Source organism: Hesperophylax consimilis, chromosome 1 (assembly GCF_061612785.1).
Source record: "Hesperophylax consimilis isolate HC1 chromosome 1, BYU_Hcon_1.0, whole genome shotgun sequence".
NCBI classification, from domain to species: domain Eukaryota; kingdom Metazoa; phylum Arthropoda; class Insecta; order Trichoptera; family Limnephilidae; genus Hesperophylax; species Hesperophylax consimilis.
This window is the reverse complement of record NC_142836.1, coordinates 3,570,903-3,590,425: the sequence shown is the minus strand read 5'-3', so window position 1 is coordinate 3,590,425 and position 19,523 is coordinate 3,570,903. Positions and strand designations below refer to the sequence as shown.

The window sequence follows — 19,523 nt, the reverse complement described above, 5'->3', positions numbered from 1 at the left end:
TTTATTCCAGATCTCGGGGATATTGTATTCAATGATTAAATTTTACAATTTGAGTATTTGCTCATTTGGCTATTCCAAAATAATTTATTTTTTTACAAATCTCGGGGTGATTCGGGTAAACCAATGACTAAATAAAATACCCGTAAACTCAGCGAAAGTTTTCTGTATTTTTGAACAATAAATTATTTCACTTCGTCTATTTAGCAGAATGTAACAGAACTAATCAGTATTGATATTCGGCATCCCAAAATTGAGTACGTTGTGAGGCTGAAGGTTATGGGGAAGGGTTGGAGGTGAGAAAGTACCAGGCTATTCAGATCTGGTCACCAAAAACGGCTTAAGACATTTAAAACAACGTTTCAATTCTGAATGGTAGTCGTCCACCAGGTCGTTACTGAGAGTATTTTCGCTATGGAAATTACTGCAAATACACCATATTGTATTATTTTGAATTAATTAATGCTGAAACAACACAATTTAATTAAATAATATTTACTTGCGCATGCCAGGTTTTGATCCTGCAACCTTCGAATTGCCATTCGAAAGCCTTACCCCTCAACGACGGAGGATATTTCTTCCCCAACCCCATGTCTTCAGCTTTCAGCCTTACTAAACGCAATCTCACGATTGTATAACATCGACCAAAATTTTTACATCCGAATTGATATGTAATGTTCAATCAGTTCAAAATTCACTAGTTAAATTATTAGCTCATAAAATTTTATACGAACAAAGGCATAATGTTCCATACCTTTATCAGAATCTTAAAATTTTCTCAGTAAGATCAATTCTGTGGTATAAAATTATATTTCAGCATATGGATAGCCCTATATACATAAATAGACTGGACCACACTTACAATACTCGTTTTACGATAAATAAAGGACTAATTGTACCTAAGCATTTAAACAAATATGGACAAAGAACACTGGACTATATGATACCTAGTTGCTTAAATATGTTACTTGCGGAAATAAAAAAAATGTACAAATGTAAAAACAAATATTATGTTGAAAAATTGGCTCGCTGAAAGAAATAGTTTGTATTAGAGTCTAATACAAACTATAGGTAGATACTATCACTGTTGTGTATATGTTTTTATATTTTTAAAACTAATTGTTATTTTTTTATTGTTATCTCTGTTGTCATTAAGTAAAATAAGTTTTTATCTTTTTTTTTATATTTTTATGTGAAAAGTTGCCATCGACAAACTACTGAAAAGTAGTTAATTGGAACTTTTCTGTTTTTTTTTCTGTATTTTATTTTATTATTTACTGTAATATATATTTTTGTCTTGCTTTCTTTAAATAATAAAAAAAAATCATTTGTTTTTCACGATTTTACCTACTTTAACTATGAGAAACCAATAGTGCCTTATTAATTATAGTATTTCCAGGCAGAACTTGTTTCCACGTCATCATGGAGCGTTCGAAAGGAACGTACGTCCTAACTTGCTCCTTATAAGTCCACCCGCTCACGGGGCAACTGAAAAAAAACAGTTGGCAACTCAAGTTGCTATCCTTATTTTTATTATTTATTTCAACGGCCAGTTCCAATCAACTAGTTTTCAACGGCGGCGCAACCAGTCACTCGCAAATCGTCTGTGCGTTTCAGTTGCCCATAGATATGTCAGTTTTCAAGAAACTTGTCATTTGTCCATACCTCAAGAGCTATCAGATTACGATATGTCCGAGCAGGAAAATATTATATTTATTGTGGAGGTTGAAAAATTCCGATGTATTTACGACTTCAGACTTCCTGATTTTTAACATTATGTGATAATGACAGAAGAGAAGTTCGATTGCCAACTAGTTTGCAACCGACAGAAGCCAACAAGTTTCAGTTGCCCCGTGAGCATTTGGACTAATGTTGACAAATGAACAGCTTTTAGGACGATGGTAAATGTTGTGCATATGGTCCATAAATAAACCACTCACATATGATTTCTCCCTAAGACAAGCATACGAAAGGTTTTTGGATATTTCTAGACTGCAAAAGTAAGGTACATGGACGCACATTTCAAATAAACATAGAATAAATGTAACAAATTTCAAGATCCAAAAAATATATATTCTTGTTCTTACCCAATATAAATCATTTTGTGTTTACAACGTGCGAAGCGCTAATAAACCCAAGTTCGAAAACATCCTTAGCCACGTGAAGTGAGGAAAAAAAACTCGTAAGATAAAAGTGTCCTGACTCGAATAACAGTGCTTTATTTATGTGCTGATTTGTGAATGTTAAAATGTGTGGTAAACCAGTAGAAAAAAAATGGAAAATAATGCATTTACACAAATTAATCAATTAACATTCGCACGCCGAGATTTGAACACGTGACCTTTAGCTTGCTAGACCCTTACCTTCGGTCAAGGAGGCCGTCTAAAAGTTGTTAAGTTAAGGTTTGTTGTAGCTCTGATCTTATTCTTCACTTATCTGTACTGTTCTTCAAAGTTCTATTATATCGCTGTTCTGTTTTGTCACGGAACAGTGAGAATTATACATCTTAATATCGCCCTAGCGACCAGAGAGCTAAGCAAACATTCAACTAATATTTTTTCCCCAGATCGGTGGCGGGTAAATATAATTAGACCGACGTGTAGCCAGCATTGCTCGGAGACTTTTATCTTCTTTTTTAAACGCAATTTGCGTACGTTATATATTTTATTAGTCATAAACGCCGTGATGGAAGTCACATGATTCAACAGGGGTTTTTAAATGTTTAATTAACAACAACAACAAAAATGACAAAAAACTTAACATAAGACACGGTACATATAATTTTAAATATACATAGCACATGAAAAGAGAAAAAAGTGTAGAATAACAAGTTTAGAAATTGTATAAAAATATAATATATTTTTATATATAATATAAATTGCATGCTTTAAAAATAATAAACAACAATTTTACGGGTCCATAATATGTAATTTTCAAGTGAATACAAGTAATTTGCAATAAGAAAAATATGAAATAAAAAAGATGCTCCTAAGTAATAATATAAAACATTCAAGTATGTCTAATATACTGATAAACTTAAATTAAATACCAATGTAAAATTAAACCTATTAACTCCCACCTATGTATTGTAAGTTCCTCCCGTCCTACAATGAGTTTTTTAAACTCATCGGGATTGATCTAGGAAGAAAAAAACTTTTCTTTTTTTTTTCTTTTTCATATTTGGGGTGAATTTATTTCCAAGTGTATGAAGGCGAGAAATATGTGCGTGTGTGTGGTAGTTAGACCCGGAGTTATAAAATATATTTTGCCTGGTTGATTGATTTGGTACTTTTTCTTTGATTTTCTAGGGTATGTATTTAAAGCGTATTTGGTAAGAATGTAAAGTTTATGTGTTAAATATGTACTTGAAGTTTGATGTTAATAAATCGTAAAAGTTTGTGCTGCACGCGTTTTGATTGTATGGAGACCACACTCTTGAATTGTATTCTAACAAGCTGCGTATTAGAGACTACTACTTCGACTGCATATTTAAACCTCCTTAAAAAAATATCTAAATAAAAGTGAAAACCCTATTACAATCCGTTGTTTCGTTTAGAAGAACTAAGCGCACAGACAAACGCGAATAGCGACTTTGTTTTTAGCGAGAAAATTTTAATATCTCGGTTTGTTTACTTGATAAATATGGTACATTCACCCTCGGTTGTGCACATAATTTCCCTTGGGCTTACCATCAAAAAGGATCACAAAGAGATATTGACAATATAATGTCAACAAATGTGGAGCAAAATCTCCACTATTAACCTTTCGACCTTTAAGCTTCCGAAGAAAAGTAATATCTAATATTTATTTTCCAAAGGGTATTTGATTAAGTTTACATAGCAAAACTTTATTGATATGTGATTGGGTGCTGATAAAAAAGATATCGCAATAATCCGTAACCATCTCAAAAGCAATATTTTTACATTCATTTCAAACAGAAAAATAATTTCACTAAGAACCTGTCATTTTTGGAGATGTGTAAGAAAAATTTATGAGGGGTAGGTAGGAATCTGGGGGTTAGTGGGTCCAGGAGTGACGGAATACAAATCCATTCCTCCCACTACGGTGTAAAGCGATGGGACGAAGGAGTTTGACTGGAAAGGTTAAGAAGTCTCCCTTAACCAGCCTCTCCAATCCAGCCCGCCATGCAGCTGGTGGGCAGGCGCATCGCTGCTAAGACCAAGATAAAACCTCACCCCATGAATCTAGGCACCCTTGCTAAGTAACCAAACGTAGTGAACCAATTGAGGTAATCTACAGCAAAGGGGTTGGTTTTCAAGTAAATGGTTCCCGGGGCGGCCGCACTGCTCCCAACTGCTCCTCACCATCAGAAGCCAGTGAGTCTAAGGTATCCTAATTGAGGTATGTTGTGACACTGAGGATTTAATGATTAGGGAAAAGAGATGGTGAAGAGTAGGATGTGAAATTACCTGGCCATTAAGATCTTATCTCCATGCACAGCTAATGTCATTTAAGCAACATATCGATTTTGAATGGAGGTCTTCCACAAGGTGATACTGAAAGTATGTATGTACGTTATTTGCTCTAATGTATCGCAAATGTACTTTTTATTATTTTTAATAAATAAATTAATCTCTTAAAGCAAAGAAAAAAACTGGGTGTGTCAAGCCTACGCAAGACAGAAGTGAAACTTCTAGTATTCCTCTCTCTCTATTTTCATTTCATCATCTCTATTTTCTCTCTTAGGTTAGTTTGAAAATTAGAGGTTAAATAATTCAACGACGAAGCATGGATTTGCTTTTTCTAATATTTTCTTATAGATGAATGACGTTCGATTAATGTATAGTTCCAAAAATTTTTTTTCTGTAAATTATTACATATTATCAAAATAAATAAATTAATTAAATAAATGTAATACAATTATCATAATATACGGATTAGATAATAATTTTAATCCAACACAATAACGCAAAGCGCGCTCTAGCGGAGTAATGTTTTATCACAGTGAGATAAGTGTTTTTATTATTTTGCAATATTATTTTCTTTTAAAAAATGTTCTGACCTACTAAAAAATAAGATATTGAATGAAAAAGGCGTTAAAAACAAAAAAATAATGTGCGATGGCCGAGAATCGAACTCGGATCAACTGCTTGGAAGGCAACTATGCTGACCATTACACCACCAACGCCAGTTGTCGGGATGAGCTAAGAAGCATTTATATGTTACTTCAAAACTTTGAAAATTATTACATATTATCAAAATAAATAAATTAATTAAATAAATGTAATACAATTATCATAATATACGGATTAGATAATAATTTTAATCCAACACAATAACGCAAAGCGCGCTCTAGCGGAGTAATGTTTTATCACAGTGAGATAAGTGTTTTTATTATTTTGCAATATTATTTTCTTTTAAAAAATGTTCTGACCTACTAAAAAATAAGATATTGAATGAAAAAGGCGTTAAAAACAAAAAAATAATGTGCGATGGCCGAGAATCGAACTCGGATCAACTGCTTGGAAGGCAACTATGCTGACCATTACACCACCAACGCCAGTTGTCGGGATGAGCTAAGAAGCATTTATATGTTACTTCAAAACTTTGACTAGATCAAATGAACTTTAATCGGTGGTGGGGGTACCCGCATTTTCGTTTCGATCGTGACTCGGTTTTACTCCGTCCCCGAAAATTCATTACGCGCCTAAAGAAGTTTCACTTCAAAAATAAAATGATTTTCGTAATTGTAAAAAGCATTCACTTTGTGGCTCATCATAATTTACAATAAAAACACATAAATTTGTTTTTGACCACTATAGTTTTATTTTCACTCTACCGGTTTCGGAAGAACCCTTCCTTTGTCAGGAGAATATTAAAAACTGATCTACTACACAAAATATTGACATATATACACAAAAATGTTAAGTGTTTGAGGGAGGGGTGGACAAAGTGGAAGGGGTAATTACGGGAATTCCAGGAAGAACAGAGCGGTTAACTGGAAATATGAAACCGGTAGAGTGAAAATAAAACTATAGTGGTCAAAAACAAATTTATGTGTTTTTATTGTAAAATGATTTTCATTGATAGCCGGTCATGCAAGGTATCTTTGGTATACCGTTATGTTAAATCCAAATCATTTCAAAAAATACAAAAAAAAAAAAAAATTTAATGATATAGATTGAAGATTGAGATTCCATGTGCGGCTCGTATTTTTTGTTGTTTTACGTACATAAAATAGCTTTTGTCTGAAAACAAATTATTTTGGAGATGTGTCGTATTTATATATATATATTTATCTGGGATTATTAGTTTCTCAATATAAAACAAAGATATTTCGAAAGGCAAAAGCTCAGACAAGTGATGGAGGTTTCACAAGATGCTCATATTTGTAGCTGTTGGATCAAACGGACTTTAACTTCAAAGCAGCAGCACACTTAGCAGCGATATTCTGTTTTACATTGAATCCATCAAAGTGAGATAGATCTCAGCTGGGATTTAGCGTATACGATGTAGTCAGGTTTTCTTTGTAAAATCTTAAAATTGTATAAATTAAAAAGCTCATGTACTTTTTTTTTTGTTTTAAACATTCTTCGTGATCAAATATAAATCACGAGATTCATTTAATATTTGCTATACTCTTAGCTTCTTTCAAAGCCTACGCCATCATCTCTGGGGATGACGTGTGGAGGGTCTCAAAGAAATAAAGGAGAGGAGGTTCTGGGAAGGATAAGGGGATGAGTTGTGGGTAGGAATCTAGAGATCAATGTGTCCAGGAGTGAAAAACATATGAATCCATCACTCCCAAGGCGATGGGTCGAGATAGTCCGGCTAGAGAAGTGAAAAGGGCTCAACTGGCGTCTCTCAATCGGCCATCCATGCATTTGGTGGGCAGACACTTCCGATGCCATTACATAGACAGACCTTATCCCATAAACCCGGGTACTCCTGCTAAGATGTTAAACATAGCGAACCACTTGGCTTACCATATAAAAGTTATGATTTTTTTTCACATTTGTTTTCATAGAATTAAAATCGGAAAAAAATCGTACAATATAATAAACATATCTGAATCTTTATTTCAGTGCCGAGTGTATTTAGAGCCTAAATTTAAAATAACCTTTTCGAAGGTACTATACACCCACGATATTATACAAATAATTTTCATTTTTGAGATTTTTCTTTCACGGTAAATAATCATTATCTTGTTATATATGTGATCGTACACTCCATTTCTAGCCCCGAAAGTGTCTAGTATTTACTCAACAGGTATAGAAAAGTAAACTGAAGAAGGTTGTAGAACAAATTTTTAACAGGATGGGTACTGATTCAAAACATATTGCAAATGTTGGAAGTCGAAAAATAGAGTTAAATAAATATCAAGAAATTAAAATTTATTCAAGTTTTAACGTTGCCACTATTCCATCTGGTGTGGAGGGAACCTTAAATGACTTAGGAATGATGCTGCGTTAAACATACGCAGATGCAGATGACTTAGGGGTCATATTGTGACAGCGCTAAATATCCAAAAAAAATCACGTTTCACGTTATGAGATCAGGAGACAGCGCTAAAGATTCAAAGAGAACCAGACAACTTAGGAGTCACGTTGTGAAATCGGGAGACTGCGCTAAACGTCCAAAGAGAATCACGTGACTTAGGAGTCACGACGTGAAATCAGGAGACAGATCTAAATGTTCATTGAGAACCCAGGTGAACTTATTTAAAAGGAAATCAACTATTAAGTGCCAGAGTAACCAAGTAAAATAAAATGTAAGGCCTTTGAAATGAGTTCTTACGAGAGCTATACAATATATTTCCATTTCAAATCAACCAAACAGCACTATTAAAAACGCACTAATTCCTAACTCTACATACAATGTATGTGTTTAAAGTTAGGAATTAGTTTTTAATATTTCCAATTTTGATACTGGTAATTTATGTGATATTGAAACAATTTGAAACATTTTCTACATATTTTATAATTGATCGTTACCAGTTTTAGTCAATTGACGATCAGTCAGACAGTCTGGATCGCCATAATAGGATAAAATTGGTAACGGTTAAAATAAAATAGGTCGAATATTTTTTAATTGTTTTCTTTAAACCGAAAGAATTTTGTTAATACTTTAACGATATTAAAAAGGGATATTAAAGTTTATTTTAATTCAACAGTACATTTCTAGATAGATTTTGGGGTTTTAACATCGAAATAAATTAAATAACGTATCTAAATACATATTCAACGTCAAAACTCGCGGTGCCAGAAGAATGATAGAATTACAATGAGAGTAGGTAAGTTGAAAATCTTACTATTCCTACTGTCACACCTGCTTTTTTTACGGTTAAGATATTCTTAATTTGACATTCACAGCGAAGACTTTGAATTTGCTTAGATGGAATAACTGATTTCGCTTTTCTTTTATTTGAGCATATTTTTCCGTCTTTCCATCACAGAGTTGAAGGTATTCATTAACTACCGAGTAATATTCGCACCACAAAGAAGAATTTTGTCTCATCCCATCTGCAGACTTAGGCCCAATTGTTTTACAGAATTTGAACACTTCATCAAATTTATTAGTTAATTTTCAAGTTTTGTAAAGGTTGAATATTAACTTTAAAATTTTTCAAATTTTGTAATACAACTGGCCCTTAAAGCACGCAAAAGTAAAAACAATGCCAATTGACAATTTTCTGATACTTCGTAAAAGATTTGCTGAAGGCCAAAACAAATGAATACGGTATATTTGAAAAAAATCTCATTTCTGAAAAGCTGAACCTGTTTTTCGCAGAATCGACTGGTTATTTATAATTAATATTAATTAATAAAAAATAAATAAAAACTGTACTTACGTATTTGGGACATTCCTCATGGCCCTGTGCCTCAGAAACACAACGACTAAAGTTCCATTTCCAACTACACCGACCACAAATATGATGGCAAAAACAACAGGAACAATGTACGTCTCGGGCCTGGTGTAATAAGGCGTATAATCCTCTACCATAGGTCCACTGAAATTGTTGGGGAAGCCGGAGTCCAGGATTGACCTGGTGATATTCTGGTCACCATCAGTAGTCATGTTGCCGATGCCCATTGTCTGGAGGTCAACAGGACCCATTGTGAAAGTCAATCAATGAAGAGGTTCAATGTCAAATCATTTTTGATATTCTTTTCTTCAAATCCTCCATTTTGAAGTCCAGTTATCAATACTAACGCATCGTTTTTGGCACTGATATTTGCAGAAAATCCTGTAACAATAGAAGAAAAAAAACATTATTAGCTTTTTTTAAATTAATTTAAAAAGTCTAAATTTTTCTGAAAAATCCAAGACTCATGCATTGATTCTGTACAGAAATTTTATATAAGGGTCCAATTTAATAACTTTTTGAAGATAGAACAGCACAATTTTCAACTAACAATAATGATGTTTCCCGCAATGCTTTTGACTGACCCACAACATTCTGAAGGTTGCGGGTTCAAATCCCGGCATGCGCAAGTCAATTTTATTAGATTGATTTTTGTTAATTCACAATTTCATCATTTAAACTTACAAATACCTACAATAACACGACAAAATACATTATTCTACTACAACACACATAAGCGCAATTGCATTACGAACTCCCCAATACAACGGTTACACGCTATAGGAAACCAATACTTAGGTGATGTCGATATATTTAATATTAACTTTGCGTATTTTGTGGATTACGTAAAAGACTTATTATTTCAACACTATTCCTAAATGGAAGTTATATTTTTGTAAACCAGTCAAATCGCTGTATTTTTTAATTTATGTTATTGTTATTTTTAATTTTGTTTCTTGTATATATTATTTTTTAATGTAATTTTATTTTTATTATTTCTTTCTCATGTTTCAAAACTATCTGACATTAAAATTGTACCACCTACATCTAAAAGCTCTCTGAGCGTTAAATAAATGAATAAAAAAATAAACATTTAAATAATATAAGGTATATTTGCAGCACATTCCAGAATTAAATATACTGTTAGCATCACCCTGGTGTAAGACCACCCTTTAGAATTAAAACCTTGCTTGAAATGGATTTAGCCGTGTTTGGTGACCAGTTTTGAATAGCCAGGTACTCTTCCACCTTCCTCTCCCCGATCTCCTTCTCCTCCCCAGTACCTTCAGCCTTACAACATACCCCCAATTGGGGATTCCATAATCTCACTGGCTCCAGATGGATGGGAGTAGTTGGGACTCTTGTTAGGTATTCACATACAAGCGAGACTTTTGGTACCGAGATATACGACAGCTTTTTCTCAAAGACATCACATGTATACACCGTATTATGCATACTGCTATTACAGAACATAACAATAACTAATATTCGTTCAACAAAAACATCAGTGAATGGCAAATGAGAAAAGATCACAAGGAATTGGAAGACCTTATGAAATAGAACTTGTTATTCTTGCATTGCTAATAATACTGTCATGTATTGTTACTTTATATAATTGTATTTCTTTATAAATTATACATCTCAAAAATGTACTTACAAGTTTTACGACATAGGGTAACTAATTAGGAATGAGAAGATTGGGAAAATTTAATGACAAATTTAGTAGGTGGCTCATAGTAAAAGGATTTGGTTATTATTAATATTTAGTTCACCATGAAAACTCTTTCTCATTACTAATATTGTAAACTCCAGTTATTTATCCAAATTTCCTAACCCCTATTTAAACCAAAATAAAGATTTGTTTCCTAAGCAACGATGGCGAATTCAGAAAAGTGATTATTGAGAACAACTTAGGTGCTCTTTGCATCTAAAGTTTAAATTTTGACAATTTTTTCTTGAAAAGATAGTTGCTATCGTCACAAATTAATTTGTGCCCCCCCCCAATTTGGTGATATTCCTTATCCTTGTTATTTAATAAATAAATACAAAAAATTTTTGGACCCCAATTTGATTAATTTATCTTACCCATGTTATTTAATAAATAAATACACATAATTTGTGGACCCCAATTTGTTTAATATATCTTACCCATGTTATTTAATAAATAAATACACATAGTTTGTGGACCCCAATTTGTTTAATATATCTTACCCATATTATATAAATAAATGAATACACATAATTTATGGACCCCCATTTCTTTAATATTAGTTATCCTTATTATTTATAATAAATACAAATAATTTGTGGAAGCCATTTGTTTAATTTTCCTTATCCTTCTTATGTAATGAATAAATAAAAATATTATGTTGTTGTATAAAGTTGGATACAAAATATTGTATTAGCTAAATTTAAAATGTGAGTATGACTATTTAAAAAAAAAAATTCACCTTGACGTCTTCACGTTTTCTACCGTCAATTGTTGTAAACTTATTTAAAAATGGTACAACAAAGTACTTTACATATTTTAAAAAAAGGTGAATATATTTGTATAGTAATTAAAATAAAATAACTTTGTTTGAATACCACTTTATTGTATTTATTTATATACAACCGGTTTCAGTTCAACCCGAACCTTCATCAGTTCTTATAAAAAAATATTAAACCACTATGAATGTTCGGGTTGAACTGAAACCATTGTATATATCAGAAATATAAACAATAAAGTACTATTCGAACAAAGATATTTTTTTAAATTATTATAATTATGTATACCCACAAAGTGTTTGCTACAAGATAAAAATTAATATGTTAGTGTTAAAAATATCTCGATGGAACCTTTCGAGGGTTTAAATCAATAACTCAGAAAAGGGTCAAACCCAACTAGTTCTAAATACGTCAGTAGAAAGTACTTAATTTAGATTGGAATGAACTATGGACAGCTAATAAGACAGTAGAATGCTTCTCATTAAAACAAAAACAATAAATTAGAGCAAGAATGTAGTCACGCTTGGCTAGCGCTTAAAAGGATCGAGTTATAAACTCAAAACGGATACTGGGCACCCATTTCAAATAAGGTAAGCTGACTGAAATTGTCTCCTTTTTATTTCCTCAATTGTTCAGTTTTCAATTGTTCACAGAAATATTTTCTCGTTTTTACATAAAGCTTCCTTTTATCATATTTTTATATGCCACCACTTAGCGATTGATTAATTGGTGTTAGATCAATACGTTCAATTCCAATTATTTTTATAAGCAAAAATTATTAGCCTGAAACACTCATCCACATTGAAAAATCTCCTGATAAAAGATACATGGCGCCGACGGGACATGAACCCGTGTCCTTTCGATTTCCGGTCGACAGCTCTGACCACTGAGCTATGGCGGCTTATCTCTAATCCGCGAAATAATTCAATATATACTAGTGTTTCATTCAACAATTACTGCTTATTACATTTCCGTCCAGTCCCGTTGGCGTCATGTATCTTTTATCAGGAGATTTTTCAATGTGGATGAGTGTTTCAGGCTAATAATTATTGCTTATAAAAATAATTTTTACCCTTTGTGCTATGCATAAAATTTTTTGTCTTAAACATTAGTTTACCAAAAAAAATAATAACGTTCAATTCCATTAGCCTATTTGTAAAATTTCTTGTTTCAATATAACTTTACATGACCCGTAAATTTTGTGAAATACAAAGCAGCCGAGTTTTAAGAAAAATATTCAAATTTCAATTTTTTTTAAGTTGCTCGAAAGACACAGTTTTCATCAATTAATTGCAGGTGCTAGTAAAAGAAAACTGTTCTTGCAACAGAAAACCATGTCACATCCGACAGAATGATTACGCATTTGTAGGGACGCCCACAAACAGATTGTATTCGAAGAGGAATACTGAGTGGAGAATTATAACTACAACGCGTTATTTCAGTTTGTCACAGGGGCTCTTCTCAAAGTAATCAGCACTAAGATCAAAAATATTTTAAAAATTGAGTAAAAAGATGCACTATGTCAAATATCGAACCTTGAAATGGTGGGATAGTTCTGAGTATTTTATTTATGTCTAGAAATAGAATTAAGGGCCAAATAATGTAGAAATTGTTCCCTGTATGCATAATTTTCTGTTATAAATTTTATTTCTAGCGTATGTGTCAATAATAATTACAATAATTTACGATTTATGAAGTGTTTCCAATTAGGTACTTTGAAAATAAAATGTTCATCTTAGGCACACATTACTAAAATTCACCACACATAAATGGTATGCAAATATTTACCGTTAGTTCCTTAACGAAAGTTGAGAAAACTAAAAGAGTAGAGGTGTTTGATATGAGAGTATCAGTTCCTACCGGGATGTCATTTATCCAATTCCTACCTATCCCTAATAATCTCCTTGCTGGAAAAGTGTTTTAAATTTGGAACAATGACAAAAACATGGTGCAAATTCGAGTGCATTTGTTTTGAAAACAGAAGAAGGATTGGGACTAACTTGCAAGCAAGCTATTGGTGTTTTTCCTGTACATAATCTCGATGAAAAGTAAAAGAAGGAAAATTTTTAATATTGTGGATAATATTAATTAAACGAAAGCCTCATCCATCCGGTTTCACAAATTTTGATGGTATTTTTTTATATTTTAATTTTTGTGTATTTTATTATTACAAGTTTACTTATATATTATATATAAAGCAGTGATGAATATATCCCAATTTGTGTTTAGTTTTTAATGATTCCACGAATGGTTGAAGGCTAATGGATCAAAATTACTAACAACGAGAATTATATGAAAGATGCGAGTCCTTATTGAATCTAAGACATTATTCAATTAACCGTTCAATGACAATACTCTGTAATTTTCAATGCATGAATGAATAGGCAATACATCTTGGGAATACTCTTGCATCGTCAACTACAGGCTAAATATAAACTATCTATTTCAGGAGAATACTTAAAGTTATGAATTTCTTAGTAAATAAACTCTACTTAAATGGAACATATTACATGAATGGTTCGTTTGATGTCTTTAACAAACAAGATTGAACAATGAAATTAGAAAACTCTACACACCTACATATTCTAAAATTCTATGAATTCAATAAAAAAATCGTCAAAAAAGCCATGGCTGATGATTTTTATTTTTCTATTCGTAGTAATTTGGTGAGCTTCTTCCGGGAACATCGCCAGATGCCAGGGTCGGGACCAGTAACGGCCGGTGGTCGAAATATGTGTGGGTTCACCAGAGTACACAGAATTAAGTCCGATAGTAAATTTAACATTAGATACATACATACTTATAAAGAACCTCTATTCTCCGCTCCTTTTTTAACGAAAACCTGTACGACCATCTGGTTGATATATGACCACTGAATACTCTCAGGGGGTCCAGCACAGTAAAATTAACAATATCGGATTGATAGGCGTAACTATCGATGATTTTATATCGGTTTCCCGGGCACAGTCTCACTGTTGATACCCAGACCGATGTTGATAACGCAATAAATCAGAATTCGATATATGCTGAAAACACTGGCGCATATCTCTATTAATTGACATTCCTTAACCGCAGAAGTCTGCTGATGTTTAATTGAAATATTAATTTTAACATGCATTGGTTCTTTTTTGAGAACAAAAAAAGGAGTGTGTCTCGAAGCTGGAAAGGAACCAATTTCTCGCGTCTTAGATGAATTAATTAAGACTATGGATGAGTATACGACTTATTTTAGTTCTAATAGCTTAGTTAGTTTGCCCCCATTCATTAATAAGCCCATTATTTTGAACAAAAAACGATATTATCCAAAAATCTTTTGTCTACCGACCATTGGAATCGTATTCTGACCGTGCTCGCAAATATCGCAAATTGACCATAGATGACGGACTTTGTCAATATCGTATTGACATAGCGCTCTATAGACTATCCGTGTCTATACCTCCAGGTAGAACTGCAAACAGCTGTTTATATTTCAACCCTATCTTTTGACGCACGCCAGTTATGTCCCCCATCCCTCCTACCTGATTCTTTGTTATGTTATTGATTAATTTAATTTCCTTTTATTTTATTAATTTAACCTGCATCATCACTATCTACGTACTAAATTATTATCGTATAATTAAAAAGAAAAAATATATAATGCTGCTCCTCCCAACTACTTTCACCACACTCGAGCGATTGGTTATTGGTTGATATGTATATTGTTTACAATAAACATTTACCATATTATTTAATTAATATCATTCTTCAAAATATAAAGACGGAGATATGCAATATACTTACCACAGTTTAGCCAATGAATTCACCTGGATTTCAGCGTTTATACCATATTTTTAGGCTATATAAATTTTGAAAATCAAGCCAAAAATCACTCGAATGGATATAAACATTTTGAGTGATAATTTAAAACAATATTTTGCTATAATAAATTTAATACAATATTTTGCTATAATAAATTTAATACAATATTTTGCTATAATAAAGAAAATAAAATTTACCGTTTTTACTAGAGGAGACTAATTAAATTAATTAATATAAATTATTCATGGATTTAAATAAACCTTATCCCCTCAAACTCTATCTTAGCAAATTTACTCACCAAGATCACTTTGACAGATATACAAAATATTTTTTTCCAATCAAGGGGTGGATAACAACGAAAAAAAGTTGGCAGTATTGAAAATGATCACAAAAACATTTCTAATGCTAATAATTTCTCCATTAGCGAAAAAAAATATCTGAGAAATTTGTAAGTATAAACCAAATGAGTTTCTCGCAAACAATAATATTATTGAAATATGATTTTTACTAAAAATTAAGGTGGTAAGTATAAACCAAATGAGTTTCTCGTAAATAATAATTCTATTATAATATAATTTCCACTAAAAATTTACATGGTAAGTAAGTTAAAAATTTCTCGTAAACAATGAGACTATCATAATATGATTTCCACTAAAACCATATTCTTCAACAGAAAGTTTATTTTTTTTAGGGAATCATGTTGCATTCCTGGAAGTTTTAAAAATACTTTCAGAAATGTGCTAAGACAACGAGTAGCTTCAACATTCTTGATAAACGAATCTCCTACGGCAAAAATTTAGTTGAAGTAATTTAGCAATTTCAAAATAATTTAAAAATGTTGAAATGGTGATGTTATAAATATCTTAAATACTGTGATGAAATCTCCAAAGTTTACCAAATTCCAAGAAGTCAAATATAGCACAATTTTTTTAATACTTTTATATAAATATTAAAATATTTTTTTTAAATATAATTCATCTGTTTTTATTGAAATATATATTCAAAAGTATTTTTGTTTGCTGGGGATTGAACCTTCCTCTTGACTTCCTTATTACATAATATGATGTCATAAAATTTCAGAAACATTGGACGTGTGCGCATGAGTGCCACCAAATGTTGATAAAACGCATTGTCATCGACAATGTATTCAATCTGCCGTGTTTCAGCTTGATCGGATCGGACGGAGGTGAGTTAATCTCGACTTCCAAGATTCCACTTCATTCATTCATTTAATCAAGAAAACAATGTCTTAAATCTTTTTTTTTTTTTTTTGTTATTTGTTTTTGGGGTATTATGCCGTGTTGCGCTAACTCCTTCTTTAGCCAACGTTTCGGACAGCATTGCAGTGTCCATCATCAGGGCAGATGTGTTATTGAATAACACATCTGCCCTGATGATGGACACTGCAATGCTGTCCGAAACGTTGGCTAAAGAAGGAGTTAGCGCAACACGGCATAATACCCCAAAAACAAATAACAAAAATATTTTTGGCCGTGAAAATCTTAAATCATATTTAATGTCTTAAATCAATTACTAAAAAACGTGATGTAAATATTACTTTGCGCGTAGGGCCAGAACAATTAAGAACTTATTTCCACGGCTTTGTTTGGTAAAAACTGTCTTAAACCAGGCTCAAGGCCGGCTTTACCACACCTAAGCTGAACAGGTGTATAAGAATCTAATTAGTTATATTATTAATGATCCCTGAATAATATTATGCATCAAAATCGATTCAAAGTTTATGCGAGTTCAGCATTTTCATCTCGTTATGCGACAATGCCTTAATTTAAAATTTATAGCAGCCATAAATGTGCATATATATTCTCATAGTTCGCGGAAACAGATAATTTAAAATAAAGTTTTCTGTGCGGAAATACTTGGAAAGTCATCCGTTTTATGGTTTTTTATACACGTCCCATAAAACACGAGGAGAGGAGGGTTCATCACCATTTCTATTGCACGTGATGCTTTATCTCCCTCTATATTCGTGACTGAAGTAAAATATTGTTATCGAAGAAAGCAATCACTTAGTGGTTTGATAAGAAAATGAAAAATTATTTTGTTTTAAACCACTTCATTATAACTAGTTCCAAATATAAGTGATAACTTTGTGTCATTCTCTTATTGAATATAGAATTATAGGATGGGGATCTGCTTTATCTAAGTATATAAATAACCTGAACACAATTCATAAAAGAATTGTAAAGATCATATTGAAAGTATGTACAAGTACAAGAACGCCTTCGATTGAAATTTTCAATAGTTTTGATGTACAAAATGTACAACAAATATATGCTAAAAATTTACTATTGAAACTATTCAAAAATACTGAATCATCTTCAATCCCACGCATTTATCACAATGGATCAAATCACAATGATAAAACATTTCTAAATCGTAAAACAACATTCGGACAAAGAAACTATATTTATTTTACGTCAAAACTCCACAACATCTTTTACTTCAGATATAAAATGGATAGAAAATTCGAATGATTACAAATCGAGAATAAAAATCGGGCTGAAAGAGATTAATGAAAAAAACTCGAAATAAAAAAGAAATGAATAACTTTAGTCCGAATAAGCACATGTCACCCTAGTGAAGAGGGCTAAGAAATACAATATACTAAACATTTATTCACATATCATATTTTCATTCATCATGTTATGTATGTACAATGTTTAAATAGTCCCTATAATAAAAAAATAATATAAAACTAACCTTCTTCAGTATTATTATCAACTAACCTTAGTAGAGACAGTTACATTATAACTATAGAGAAATAAATCATATTAGAGGGGGACCGAGCATCTGTGTTTTTCCTACTTTATATAATCCGGGCCTCTTCGAGACCCGTGTTAATAAATCATTTCCTATAGCCCCTACCACAACCCGCCCCACAATGTTGCACAACTGGATGGTAACACAGCTCCCTTGCCTTTATAATGTACAGACAGGGGCACTTTTGCGTACAAAAAAATCATAATCAGAAAGGTAGTGGGATAAGGTCGAGGGTCCAATAGTCAAAACTTATAGTTTTTCTCATTCTCCCTATATAACGAGGAAATGAACTCACGACTACGCCCAGTAGGGAATCAAACGCGATGCCAAATCAGCCACTGAACGTTCACTTATGCGGCATTTTGTCTTTGGTACTAAAAAAAGATGTTTCACATTCAAAGTGGTGGTATTTGGTTGAAATCGATTAAAGAAAGGGTTTGTAAGCTTATAAAACACGTTAAAAAGCTTTCAGATAAGTCGATAAAGCCCTTTTTTGTAGTTAGATTCGATCCGAAAGGTCAACTATAAAAAATGATCCGACCCTCTTAAATTCAGTAGTTAATTGAATTGAATGTTTTCACGCATTTAATCCAAATAGGGAAGAACCAAATTGGATAATAAATCCCTAGCATTGGAGACAAGCGGACAAGCAGCAATGATTACACCGTTCGAAACATTGAACGGATTTTGTATTAAAATTTAGACTGCTATCAATAGAAAATCAACGCACCAAAAAATCACCGGTAAATTTGTTCACGATAATTTTGACCTTATTCAGAAATAACATTTTGCGAAACCGAACAATTTTGAGATGTTTTACTTGAATTTGTTATAGGAATTATTAACCTTTAATCCCTGATCATTTAATTTTGGATAAGATAAGCTGGGATATTTTTTTCTCTTAGAATGTCAGAAAGTTTTGTAACAGTTGTGGTTTAGTAATGAAATCAGGATCATAGCTTTTCATAAGAATAAAATGTTAATATACTTGAAAATTTACGACATCCATCGAATATTAATATAAATAAATGAATTAACGAACAGAAAATGTATCACTGCTTAAGAAACGGACATCCATTCAAAGAATATATTTATATGAACGGGCCACTAAAGTATGTCCACTGAACCTAGTTCATTGAAACAGTAATATTTCATCTAAACGTTTCTACAAAACCGATACCCATTTTGAATAAAGAATTTATGATTATGCTGGTACCTACTTAATCGATTGTTCGATAGTAAAAATAGTTCCAATTTTGAAAATAAAAATTTAATTGTTCAATGTTGCGCATCCCACCTTAGGAATACCTTACTTACTTACCCATGCACCAACAGCCGAAATTAGTATGTTAAATACTGTTTTTTTACGACTGATGGACGGGTTGATCCGCAGAATTTGAACAGTTCATCTAATTTCAAAGTTAATTTTCAAGTTCTGTAAAGGTTATATTGAAGTTCTGTTATTATATCATTGTTGGCCATTTGTTTCATAGAAATGAAATAATAACAGAACTTCAATAGAACTTTCACAGAACTTGAAAATTATTTTTTAAGTTAGATGAATTTTTCAAATTCTATAAAACAATACGTCTTAAGATTTACACGACAAACAAATAAATGAAAAGCATAGAAA

General features: G+C 32.1%; 1 protein-coding gene across 1 annotated transcript in view; it reads right to left on the bottom strand.

Moving 5' to 3' along the window:
- Positions 1–19,523, bottom strand: part of CCHa1-R (CCHamide-1 receptor) — a 257,472-nt gene that overhangs the window by 122,410 nt on the left and 115,539 nt on the right. Inside the window, exon 2 of the mRNA XM_089639267.1 lies at positions 8,810–9,205. Within this exon, the coding sequence (XP_089495393.1) occupies positions 8,810–9,075 (266 nt within the window). The 5' untranslated portion in view covers positions 9,076–9,205. The remainder of the gene's footprint in view (positions 1–8,809; positions 9,206–19,523) is intronic.